This window comes from Apteryx rowi, unplaced genomic scaffold (genome assembly GCF_003343035.1).
Source record: "Apteryx rowi isolate R43461 unplaced genomic scaffold, aptRow1 scaffold_89, whole genome shotgun sequence".
In the NCBI taxonomy this organism is placed as follows: domain Eukaryota; kingdom Metazoa; phylum Chordata; class Aves; order Apterygiformes; family Apterygidae; genus Apteryx; species Apteryx rowi.
The window spans coordinates 1,691,733-1,704,753 of NW_020451193.1; the positions used below are offsets into that span (position 1 = coordinate 1,691,733).

Here is a 13,021-nt window from a genome sequence, read left to right on the forward strand (position 1 = left end):
CTGTTAATGCAGGTTTTAGGTGACCCCCATATTGGCATTTGCTGGCCATCATTTTCCCATTTCAAGGGGGGAATGGGTCATTCCATTGCCATTTTAGGTGTGGGTGGCTAAACGTGCTGCGAACCTTGGAAGTGCCTGACCAGCCTCTCCTCCGGTGAGTAACCTTTTCCACGCCATCTCCCGTTCTTACTCACGGGTTTATGAGTTGTTGGCCCTAGAAACGCTGCGGAACCAACGTGTAACGATAGCTACGGGTCTGCACGGGTGTAACGAGCCTCGGGGCCACAGCTCAGCTCGGGCGGGGCGCGGCGGTGACGCAACCTCCCGGGTGACGCAGGCGATGCTCCCACCTATCGGGGTGGAAACCGCCGGGCCGCGCTTTGTGATCTCCCGCCCCGAGGGCGGGGCCCGGCAGTGACGTAGCGCCATGTCGTGCTCGGCGTCGCCACCCCGGCCTCTCCCCGCCAGGGGGCGGCTCGCGAGATGGCGGGAGGGTGGGTGGGAGCCACAAGGCCGCGCCTCCCGGAAGTGACGTCGGCAGGCGCTTCCGCCCCGTTTGAAAGCGCCTGGCGGAGGTGTCGGCAGCCGTTTCCCGCCGCCATGGCCGCCTTCGCCGTGGAGACGCCCCTCGCAGGTGAGCCGCGCCGCGGGGCCGCCCCTCCGGGCTGCGCCTCGCCGCGGCCGCGCTGGCCTCCCGCCGCCTCGCCCGCGCGCGCGCAGCCGGCGGCGGGGCGCCTCGGAGGCCGCCGCTGCCCGAGCTGCGGCCTGGCTCTGCCCCTGCCCCGGGCGGCGCGGGCCGCCGGCGGTACCGGCGGCCGGAATCCGGGCAGTGCTGGGCCGCAGTGCTCAGCCTGGTGTCGGTGGCCGGCTGCACCCGGAGATTGCGGAAGGAGGAGCGCCTTCCTCTGAGGGGAAGCGAAAGGGGGTGTGCGGTGAGCTAAACGGCAGCAGCACAAACGTTTCGTGGTGTCAGAGCTGTGCTTAGAGCACCCCAAAGCAGCAGTCCCGAGCAAGCTTGTGGGCGCGAAGCGTGGCAAGCCGCGCTCTGGTGCCTGGGCCGCAGCGAAACGGAGGTGGCTGGCAAGAGCCCCGAGGGCTTTGGCAGGGCATGTTCTCTGGGCGGGGGCACAAAGCAGGATTCTTGATAGGATTTCTTTCAGAAGTAAAATAAACACCTTAACAAAGCAAATAGAGGCAGATGTCTCATGTGACCAAAGTAGTATATTTTAAGAAGGAAGTCCCAGTGTGGCAGTTCTTTTACTGCCTTTTAGATAGTGCAGTTGCTAAAAATGCAAGATTATGATAACTTATTTTTCAAGAAAATAAAACTTATTAGAAACATCTTATTCATTGTGAATTCGTTTGCAGTTTATTTATGGAACTGCTATGTAAGTGATGGGAGAGACTGGATTGTTTGGCTGCTGTGAAGTTTTTAAATTTTGTTTTTGTTAATGTAGGAGCTGAGCCAATGACTCTTGGCTCCCCGATGTCTCCCAAGCCAGGTGCTGGTGCTCAGTTTCTTCCTGGATTTTTGATGGGTGATCTACCTGCTCCAGTGACTCCACAACCACGTGCTTTAAGTGGCCCTACTGTTGGTGTAATGGAAATGAGGTCTCCTCTACTTGCAGGTCAGGATTCATTAAAAACTGAGAAGTTGTCCCAAGAGTAAGAATTAGGGTTTTCTTTATTGCTCTGACTGTTGCAGACTTGAATCCATGTAGCTTTAGAATTTGCTTGACAGTGAACTTAAATGTGTTCAGTTTAGTTTGGCTAAACTTCTCAGAGTAGGCTTAAGCTTAACAAATATTATAAATTGGCAGTTTTGATACCAGGAAAGGCTACTTCTACAACAAAGGTAATATGAACCTCTCCTAATATAAGTTCAATTTATACAAGTCTTTACAAATCAGTTGCATGTACAGCCATCTGCATTTTCTTTGCTCAAAGCAGTTAGATATCTGCTGGCAAACTAAATGCAGCTCGTGAAAGCTATTGATTTCTTTGCAATGAATTCTAAAAAGCCGCTTACAGATTGTCAGGTTCTTAAAATTGAATGGAGAAAAAATAAAAAATACTCAGTATCTAGTAATTGATGTATTATTTGACAGTCTTAATGTCTGCTGCAATTGGGCTGCAGTAGTGACACCTCTTACCTGTTGGAGGTAGATGCTTTTCTCTTTCCAACCACCTTTCCTCCCCCTCCCCTTAAATGCAACCCTCTTGAGAAACTAGTTTCAAAAATTAAAATAAACATGTGCATTTCACCTCATCTTTTTTAAAAAGGGATCATTACAGCAACAGAGTGTCAGTTCCACAAACAGGGCAACCAGTAAAACACTAACAGAGGTTTCCTAAAACAAGTGGTTAAGTGTATTATTTAAACTTAAGGTGAGAACCTTGAAGAGAGAGTGCTTTACATAGTATTTTAAAGCAGTTCCTGGATGTGTTAAACTGGTGAGAGAGGAGTCTTGAGGTAAGTGAAAATTGTAAGGTCAAACTACTTTCTCTGGTGTAAACCCACACAAAGTATTCAGAGGTATATCAAGATCTTTCAGTCAATTTAATTTGCTGTAATAGTGGAAGTCCTAATGTTTAAAAAATGGTAGGGCAGCTAACTTAACTTCATCCTTGCTGTATGCAGACTAGTTCCTACTCTTGGGAGCTTACACTTTATTTAATATGAAATTTTATGGGAAGGAAAGGAATAAACAGTGGGACTTTGACAGTGTAAGCAATGCTGTACACATTTTGACATGGTTCTTTAGTACAGTATGTCCCTTAATTCTTAGAAACCTTGCTTTTGTATCTCTGATAGGGGGCAGTTAGTCTCTGAAACAATTCAAATGTTAATCTGCCTTAAAGCAGGAAGGATGTAGCTATGCTTAGAACTCTTTAAAAAGAACAAGTATGTTTAAATAGGGAATATATCAGGTTTAATCAAGTGTGTTATGACAACTGGTGATTTACAAGTTTTAGATGATGCCTGTGTAAGGAGACAGTTTCTGATAAATATGTAATATTCATGCACAGAACTCTCTAACCTGAGCAGTTTGGTAGGTCAGATGGTTTTGCAAATCCCCAGTGAAAGAATAAATGGTCTTTTGTGGCTGAGTTTGCTGTTGAACTTTCAAGAACACAACAATGGAGTAAAATTACAGACTTTCTTAGGCTTTTTGTCTGCTCCTTTTAAGTGCAGGTGGCTCTCCCCCACAACCAGTAGTCCCTACGCATAAAGATAAAAGTGGTGCTCCACCAGTTAGAAGCATATACGATGAATTATCTAGTCCTGGACTTGGACCAACACCTCTAACCTCAAGACCGGTAAGTGGTTTATGTACTGACTTATTCTCAGCAGAAAACATGAGGTAGATTACTGCTTCAGTGAATTCTTTAACTCAGTTGTATAAACAGTTGTAGCAAAATGACTGAGTTTTCAGTTCACGTTGTTGCTTGCTCTGGTTGTTTTGTGTGCCTGTTCCTTTGTAGTAGTAGCTCTGCAGTAGTGGAGCTTTCTTCTGTAGTTGCTGTTTATCAATAGACAGTAGAGAATGAAAAACACAGATCTTGCCTGTATTATGCTTTTTACATGACAGATACAGACTTGTTGCAGCCCTTCACCTTCTTGTAAGTTTATTTGGTTGCTGATTGCCAGAAATATCCAAATAAATGTGATCTTTTCTTTTGGTGTGCTTACAGAGGTAGAAGAGATTCTGTGCTGAGTAAAATACCTTATCAAACAGGGTAGGGGGATACAGGTCATTTTGGAAGAGCAACAGTAAAATTTCTAGAAGATTATGTGAATAAACACCTTTGCTGCTCACCTAATCTGAGCAGTTAAGTGCTAGTAAGCTCTTTTTCAGTGAACATGATTCTTCTGATGCAAGAGAACATTCACTGAATGAGCAGGCCTTTTATTGAATGTTGCCTTCTGAAAGGATTATTCTAAAGTTTCAAGTCCTCTGTGAAGAAGAGAATCCACTACTGTCTTGAAGTAAATGTTTCCAAAAAAATTATTAGCGGCTATCAGTTAGAATGCATGCTGCTAAATCTACAAGTGCTCCAATTTGCTTGATCTTGGACATAAGAATTGCCATGATTCAGGATAAAAATAAACTTATTTTTTCAGATATTGAGATTCTTCTATATTAAAGAGAAAATAATGGCTAACAGCTAAAACTTGAAGTTGCACTAAAGAATTGAGAGAGAATAGTAAGTCTGGTGATAGAAAATACAAGTGTGTGTATGCTTACATGATTTCTAAATCTTTTAGACAGTAAAAATCAGATACTGATAACTTACAATATTGGCATCCTTTCCCTCAGGATGCACACAAATAATGTGTGAAATACTATAATGCAGCAATAGTGAGATAACTACCTCGACAAAGTTAACCTTTAAGGTTTCTGAGTATTGATACCAAAAGCTATTTGCCTTGACAAAGGATATGTGATTGATGTTAGGTAACAGATTTGTTAGTCCAAAGTTTCCAGTTCCTATGACTTAAATAGGCTTTCTTGTATGACAGGAGCTGTTGCTTGTTAGATGATAAAATACTGTGGACAATTCCTAAATTTTGTTGCTTGTGATTCTTTTCTTGGGTGTAATGGTATGCTCTACATTCCTGTACTATCTCTGCTTCTAACAGTTAAGTTTCGTAGTAAGATAGCTAACTGCATTATTTTCTGTGGCTTAGTAATCAGTTGTAAATTCCAGCATGTAATAATTGAGGCCTRCTGGATGTTCAGGCTATCTACTAGGCTACTAAGTTGTGTTAGAATGTAAAAATGGTGTTGAATAGGTGGGGGAGAGTGTGTGGGGCGAGTTTGGAAACCTTGTATTAAATAAACATATAAATGTGTCTGATCTTAATCTTGAAAGTTAGAAGGAGTAACTTAAGGCAAACTGTTAATATTCTTGCCTGACATTAAGTTGCCTGAAAATGATCTTTTCTGATATGAAAAGTATACTACTTAGAATGATTTGTTACTTTCTGTATTTTAATGCAGCCCAGCTTTTCTGTAACGCAGAGCCCATTGGTTGGAACTATGCCATCAACTCCTGGAGCAGGTAGACATCCTGTCAAAATATATAGACTACTTTCTTATTGCCTTCCTTAGTACTCAATTAAAAATCATTATTGTCCAGACTAGATCAACTCCTTGCTAATTTGCAAAGCAGTCACATCTTTCTTACTAGTTCTTCAAAAGGTATGTGAATAGGAAATACCTTTCCACCATGACACTGATTGAATCAACCATCTTTACTTGTTCCTTGTGGAGAGCTTGTTACTGAATTGAGCACAGAGGTAGTTTTACCTGAGTAAAGCTGCTGAAATTGATGGGTGGCCTTCCACCTTCATAAGGCTTTCTACCTTTTGTATGAACCTATGGCATCTTGCTAGGCTTAATTCTGGATAGTCTTGTTCCTACTTGGCCTCTGTATTAAGCTGCTGCTGCTGTTTAAGTGTTAACAAGAAAGCTGAGGCTAGTCACAAAACTCAGGAGCATGCTTGCAGATGTGAAGTTTGAATTGACTTACTATTTGTCTGCAAATAAATCTCCACCAGACTCTTTCATATACAAATGAAACACTTGATGTTGAATTTATCCTTTTAGGATATGTTCTTAAGCTTGTGTGTCTTGCAAAAGTAACTTGTTAAACAATGCCATTTCAATTTAACAGCTTCAAGTGTATTCAGTCCTGCAAGTATTGGACAGCCTAGAAAGACTACTCTGTCTCCTGCTCAGCTAGATCCTTTTTACACTCAGGGTGATTCCCTAACTTCAGAAGATCAACTTGATGACACATGGGTAACCGTATTTGGGTGAGTTGATTTCTGAAATATTAGAAATAATGGACGAAGTCTTGGCAACGTATGGAAAGAAATAGCAGTCAGACATTGCTGTTATCTGGTATTCCTAGGTTCTGCAACTGTGGTCAAAGCCAGCAAACAGACATATCTGATATTTTAGTGAAGCACCTTAGCTTAAGCTGCATGTTGTTTCTTCAGATTAGAAAGGCAGCATTCTACTATTGAGGTGTGTGGTAACATTATGCAAGTCACTGCTTCTAAAACAGTATTAATACATCATCTTGTTTTGCACTTCTAGAAACCCTTTATAAGGATGTATTTTAACACCAAAAAACTTGGTTCTCATTATGATTTTTTGAGTGTTTTTCCTCTGTTTTTCAGATTTCCTCAAGCATCAGCTTCATATATTCTTCTTCAGTTTGCTCAGTATGGAAACATATTAAAGCATGTGGTATGTCTTAGTTTGAGACTTATCTCTGAAAATGTTCTTGCACATTCTTTAAAACCTTAAATTTTGCAACTGTCATTTAATCTCATACAGATGTCCAATGCAGGAAACTGGATGCACATTCGATATCAGTCTAAGCTTCAAGCCCGGAAAGCCTTAAGCAAAGATGGAAGAATTTTTGGTGAATCTATCATGATTGGTGTCAAGCCTTGTATAGATAAAGTAAGTTAGTAACTGCTTTTACTTAAATATAAGGCACTCTGCTTTTGGACTTCCTTTTTATTTCTTTCCTGCTCCCTTAACTTTTTTGTTTTTGAAACACAAGGCATAGGTAGATAAGTTATATAGGTATAATCTATTAAACCTTAAATGAGTTTTTATTAAGTATTTGACAAAATGCCATGCTGAGAAGGGTCACTGTGGGAAGTCTCCATGATGCTTGGAAATTACCATAATACACAAATCTGTGTTGGTCTTCAAGATATGAATTGAAACCATAATTTCTTTAAGACTTAAGAGACAGTGGAGATGAAACAGTTTCCCAGATTGGAACCTGAGGCAGTGTAGCCTGCATTAGATGTGGATGTGGATTAAAATTGTTGTTATTGCTCCAAATTGTCTCTTGCATCCTCTGACTCTTATGTGACTTCTTATCTGATTCTGTCTTAAGTTTACCTTAGTACATTAGGCTGAAAATTTGCTAGCAAGACAAATCCTGATCTTACCACACACCCCCACCGTCCATTTTCCCTTCCTTGTAAATAGTAGTTGGGGGGTTGTAAATGATGGTTTTATTTCAGTCTGATTTTTTATTGTGAGCTGTTGGTTCCTGTGCATTGATTGTGCCTTATATATGGTATTGTGCACTAGCTTGAGCAAATGCCACTGTCATTTATTCCTCACAGAATTTTTGGTCTCCTCTAAAGGGACACAACACTTAAGGACTAATGCAGTAAAAGTAAAAAGTAAACTATTCTGAGAGGAAGGCCTTAGAAATAAAGCTGGTGATTATCAAATTCAGCTTTTACCAGTTTTAAACATTTCTTCCTATGTTGCTTAAAATTTGCACCTATTACAGTGCCCCTTTTCTCCACAGATTTGTGATAGGGCTTCCAGCCTCTCTTCTTACCTTATTTGTTAATTTGTTGTCCAGTTAGTATGACTGGCTGAATCACCTATAAGCCAAAACTCAAGAAACAATGATTTAAGACACTTAATTGTCAGACATCTGGTTCATTTGTTGCTTTTGAATTGTCATTATCTCTTTTGTGGATAGTGTTCACTTTTAAATATTGATAGATAAACCCGTGATCGTCAACTTTACCTTTCATATTTGCTGCTCTGACTGGTTTCCAAGGATGGGAATGTCTGTGCAGAAAGAGGTTGAGATGTTCAGTTTCTGGAAGCGAGAGAGAATTCTGGAGACTAATCCATTGAGGGCTTGGCCTGGACCTGTAAAACTCTTCCTTGCAATTGAAAACTAGATATGGATTTGACATCAGCTCAGGCTTCTGATCTAAAAGTTGCAGTTGGTTCTGTAGGTTCCCCTCATGCTGAGTGGAGGGTCAGCTGTCACCCATACTGGACACTAATCCTCTCCTGTATTTTGAAGAGCTGGTCTTCTGCCCCATGTGCTTTTGGATGTCTGCTTTCCTTCGGCTGGTTCAATGCTGTGCTCCACTGAGTCTAGATGCAGTAGAGGGAAGGTGGATCAGGTCTCCCCAGGCTGCTTGTCATCCCTCTTGTCTTGTGGAACGCATCATTCTGATCAAGTCACTTACTGCTTCTTCCATTCTCTGTGCATTGCCTTTTCAACACACACTTACAAAACGGAGCCAGAGCCTTCTGACTCCTTTTCCTAGTATTTGCCATGGGGACTGAAGGAAATTTCTTTGCAAATTGAGTCTGAGCGAAGCACTGCAGGCTGGTAAATACTTGGAGATTTACTCCTATCCAGGTCAAGTAAAATATTTTAGAAATATCTGGAAGATGGTCATTATGCTATGTATGTTCAAGTGAGCCTGAAAAGTTATTTCCTGAAGCTTCCTGCAAGTCTTAACAGGTTGTACTGAAAGGCACTTTAAGTGTAGTCTTTGCTTGCTTTGATATGCAGACATATATTTTTATCAAACAATTTTATATAAATCCATAAAGATTGGAATACTGTTGTATAGCTTTTCAGTTTTTGATTATGTTACATTAACTTTTTTCTTCCCCAAGAGTGTGATGGAAAACTTTGAAAGAAACTCTACAACCTCAATGTCTTCAGTCTTTACTCCACCTACAAAATCCTTAGGCACACCAGTACAACCTGCAAATACTACCAGAATTTCTACAATGAGACCTCTTGCAACAGCATATAAAGCTTCCACTAGTGACTACCAGGTATTTTAAGGGGAGATAGCAACCCCCTCTGCCTTGCTTAATTGTTTGAAGCTAGACACATTTAAAAAAGTTAGTGGCCTTAGCCTTTTTCTTCTCCTGTCATTTCTTATAGCAAGTGGTAAAGAGGTGATTTGAGTGCATACTTAGTCTGCTCAGCTGCTAAAATCATTTAAAAAATTAATGACTTGTCACTTTTCCAGAAATTAAGAGTTTGTTTTGGAACTTACAAACATACTTTGGCAAAATATAGTAATACTTAAAAAGAGAAAAGTTTAATATCGAGTTAACTGTGTGTTGACTGATTCTCTTTATTTTCTCTCTTTCTCTTTCCCCTGCCTTCTAGGTGGTTTCTGACAGGCAGACTCCTAGGAAAGATGAAAGTATTGTATCTAAAGCAATGGAATATGTGTTTGGCTGGTAATAAACAAGAGGAAGGAACATACTAGGCACGGTTAGCATTTGAAATCTGCTACCAGCATCCTTGGTTAGTTGTATAACCACTGATGGCAGTACTCTCAACTTCCATCTCACCTGTTTTGCCTTCTGTGAATTCAGCGGACATGTAGCTTGCACTTTAAATGATGGCAATGTGCACATGGTTTTAAAAATATAATCAGTGTAAATTTAAGTGCTTTTTTCCTGTTTGTGCTTTGATTGCATGACTAAAGAAGCATCAGCACTGACTTTTTTCCTTGTAATTACTTTTCCAACTTACTGGGAAGTAATTCACAAAATATTTAAAATGGCAGCTTTATCTACTGATGCCTTTAATTCTTTAATTTTATCCCCCCCCCCAAAAAAAAAAAAAAAGATGATGGGCTTCTTGCTGGAAGAACACTATGTACAGCTGGTTCCCAGGGATAAGGACTGTTTTTAGTATATGTAATCTTAATTTTTTTTATTTGGATTCATTGCTGTTTTGTAATTATCTCTGGCATCCTGTTCTAAATGTCATAGCAATCTTTTAACTCTTTATCCTATGTTTTATTAATAAAGCTAAATGAAATTCAGTCTTTTTAGGTTGTTTTTAAAGAAGAATGAGTTCTATTAGGAAATAGTATTTCTGTTACTCTTACTAGAGTTGATTATGAGGCTGCTTAATCTTTATTACAGTGTTAGCAGCAGAGCAGTTACTACTGACTTTTACTGAAGTAATAGCAACCAGAGTTAACACCAGTTAGGGTTTAAATGCATATCTCCATGGGTATTTCAGTGCACTTCGTAGCAGTTAACACACTGTAGCCTTCTAAGCTACAAAATGTTCAGCTGAAGTAGCTGAATTAAAAAATGAAATGTGTCGGTGACCAGAGCTGGTTTCATTTCAAGGTTGTTCTAAGAAATTGTTTCTGAGGTGTTGGCTGCATGCTGAATTTTTTGAAATTGAACCCCGTCTCCCTGAAGCTTTCTCTTGAAGGGGAACCTCTCAGGTAGTCACATGCATCATGTGAGCTCATGGTCTTAGACTGAGATAGCTTGTGAGAAGCTCTTTTATCTGGGAAAAGAGTAATTTTTCTTCAATACTTGGGAATCTACATGTAACTAATACTTTAATTTCTTTCATGTTTTTTTGTGTGGCTGTTTCAGGGTGTGTCAACATTAGAGTTTTATTTTGGATCAGGAGTGTGCTCCTGAAGTGAACCTCCGGTCATACCTACCTGCCATGCTTTGGTTCAAACTGCAATGTGGTCTCAGAGTTCATCAGCTGAACTTCTTTCAGATGAAATTATATTAGAAGATTAGTCCAGAAGCATGCCTAAAGAACTCCAAATACTAATGGACATTCAGTTTACAGGATTAAACTAAAGATGGTCCTGAGTAAAATCCCAGAAGTACTTAGTGAGGAAGTCAGGTCCTGAGCATCTGCTGTGGCTGGGCTGCACTACCTGCTATTGTAAGATGCCCTGATTTGCTATGACTATGCTCCTTGCATGTGGAGGGGGAGGGAGGAGGGGGAAAAAAAACACCCTGGAGTGGCATGACCATATTTATTGGGGGTGTGATGGTAATCTTTTGCAAATTACTTTTGAGTAGTTTCATAGGAAAACTGTGCCCCCCCCCCCCGTAGCTGGCTGGAGTTTAGAGCATTAGAATCTGAACCAGCCTGGTGATATCAGTTTTTTGTTTTTTTTTTTTAATTAAGTGAATCATGGCAGTCAGGGGGAGAAGAAGGAAGATTGACTGAAAAGGAGGAACTGTGGTCTAATTAGAGAATGAGTTTCTTTGTAGATGCACTTGGGGAACTTGCACAGTTCACAGTTCACAGTGCACATCCTCAAAAGTATGTTTCCAAAGTTTGTTTCCTTGCTTACTTGCTCCTGACACATGCATTCACATTAAGTGCATAGAAATAGGTATGTATATGTTTATACATGGAGAACTCCAGCCAGCCCCAGCCATAAAAGATGCTTCTGAGACCTCAAACTTTGGAAATCAGTGCAGAGATCTTCGGATCTAGCAGACTATACTCTTCTCTGAATCATTTACCAATAGTGGTAGGGCATACCATAAACCCGTTAGCTAGGTGCAGGTTGAGTTAAATGCCTGTTTGCATAAAATGTGAATAAATATATTACGGCCTGCAGTTGTCTGCACCATCCTTGTGCGCTTCAGTCATGCAGTCTTTAAGTATGAAAGCACCATACTCATGTTGTCCTGCATTGTGCTAGAGCTAATTGGTTCTCAGTATCAGCAGGACTTATGGGCTCAAGTATAGCACTATATTGTACTGTTTCCAGTTCTGCTAACTTGTCCTCTACTACCTCAGGGCCCTTTGTACTTTGTTGTATGGTGTAGAAGTAACCTGTGCCCAGGCAGATTCGGAGTTCTTTTTGAGATGCATTTTACTTTATTTGCAGGCTGATGTTGTATTAAAGATTGATTTTTAGAATGAATGCTAATTGTTACTTATCTGTTTGTTGATCAAAGATAATGGAGCTGCTCAAACCTAATTAATATCCAAATATGTTTGCTCAGAATACACATGACTTTTTCTCACTGAAAAATATTTGACATGCAGACAACCTCAAAGAAAATAAGTAGTTCATATACATTTTCTTCTGCTAGTTGTTTTGCAAAATATAATTTTGGTGCACTTCAAAGCTAAAATGTGTGTAGGATTTAGTTACTTGAATTCAAGTGGTCAAGAATGAGATTGAACTCAAATCAAGTAAGGCTGATGCTGAATATAGAAGAAAGGAATTGGAGCCTAAGTCATTTGTTTAGCTGAACTGTTGTACCACTAAGTATCAGACTTAAAACTGTGCTCGTAAGTGTTTTCACTTATCTCAGTTTCCTGTTTGTCATGCAGTCTCTTGTTTGTCATGGCTTTAGGAATTTTTTATTTATTTATTTTTGCAGCTTCCTGCACAATAAAAGCACTTGGGGGTAGTGTGCGTTTTTTCACTTTATTATGGAGGTAAATAAGAGAAGAAGAAAGTTTAGAACAAGTGAATGTGTATTTCTGTAAATAGCATTAGGTAATGCTCTTCATATGGCTTCTGCTGGTAAAGATTCCCCTTAATATATTTAGTGTTGTGCACTAGGTAAACCCTAGTCTCACTGGTAGTTCAGGCTTAGTGATTATGCAAATGTTAGTCTCACACTGCACAAACCACTGTACAACTTTATTTCAATGTGTTCCTGATGTGTTCTTACTAACTAAATCAGAGTACAGGGGGCCATGGGCGAATGGCCATGACTCAAAAGTACATGTGCGAAGAACATCTGAAACACTTGGATGTCTGCAAGTAAACTCAAGGCTGGTTACTGTTGTTAGGTAGCATTGCATTTAAAAATTAAGTTCTTCCTATTTGTTAGCCCTTTATATGCTGCTCTGCAATAAGGAGTAATGCTATGCTAACTGTTGTTAAAGATGTGATTTACATTAAAACCAAAATTAAGGACTTCAGCTAGTATTGGGTAACGTGCTCAGTCGTGGTTTCAATTGTATGAGATGTAAGACTGGAGACAGCATTTTTCATAGGATCATGGCCTTTAAAATAGAACTTTCTTGAATATTTTTTGTAGTCTGCCTCAAACACTAACAAGTTACCCAGGGATTTAATTTAATATCAAAATCTGTGCAGTTTTAAATTCTAGAAGGATCTGTTGTGTAGTTTTTGTGGCAATTTCATTACAATTTTAACTGGGATACTTTTTTGTAAAGGCTTTTTTTAAAGACAAGTAGGTAGTGTTTATCTTCCACCTCTCCTGCCATCCTGCTTCAATTTAGCTTTCTAGTAACTTTGAGTTATGTGTATCTGGGTAATGTGTTTATAAAATGAGGGTCAAATGTTAGAGTACTGCATGTTTGCTTCTCTATTTTAAACTTATTTCAAGTTGCAGGCATCTATCTCCATCTTGTGGCAATTCTTCAG

At 40.0% G+C, this 13,021-nt stretch overlaps 1 protein-coding gene across 4 annotated transcripts; it reads left to right on the plus strand.

Annotated features, from left to right (window-relative positions):
• Positions 1-526: 526 nt before the first annotated feature.
• NUP35 (nucleoporin 35) lies at positions 527-12,032 on the plus strand. 4 transcript variants are annotated; one of them, XR_003257723.1, is made up of 11 exons: positions 527-634; positions 1,458-1,628; positions 3,197-3,321; positions 5,007-5,067; positions 5,683-5,824; positions 6,194-6,263; positions 6,354-6,482; positions 8,481-8,645; positions 8,989-9,129; positions 10,230-10,536; positions 10,786-12,032. XR_003257723.1 is itself a non-coding variant. In XM_026090994.1 (9 exons), exons 1-9 carry the CDS (start codon positions 601-603, stop codon positions 9,064-9,066), a joined length of 975 nt encoding a protein of 324 aa, XP_025946779.1. In that variant the 5' UTR covers positions 527-600; the 3' UTR covers positions 9,067-9,655. The 4 variants fall into 4 exon arrangements, 2 of the variants coding, with proteins under 2 accessions (XP_025946779.1, XP_025946780.1); XR_003257722.1 differs by having other exon boundaries at positions 10,230-12,032; XM_026090994.1 differs by lacking the exons at positions 10,230-10,536; positions 10,786-12,032 and having other exon boundaries at positions 8,989-9,655.
• The last annotated feature ends 989 nt before the right edge of the window (positions 12,033-13,021 follow it).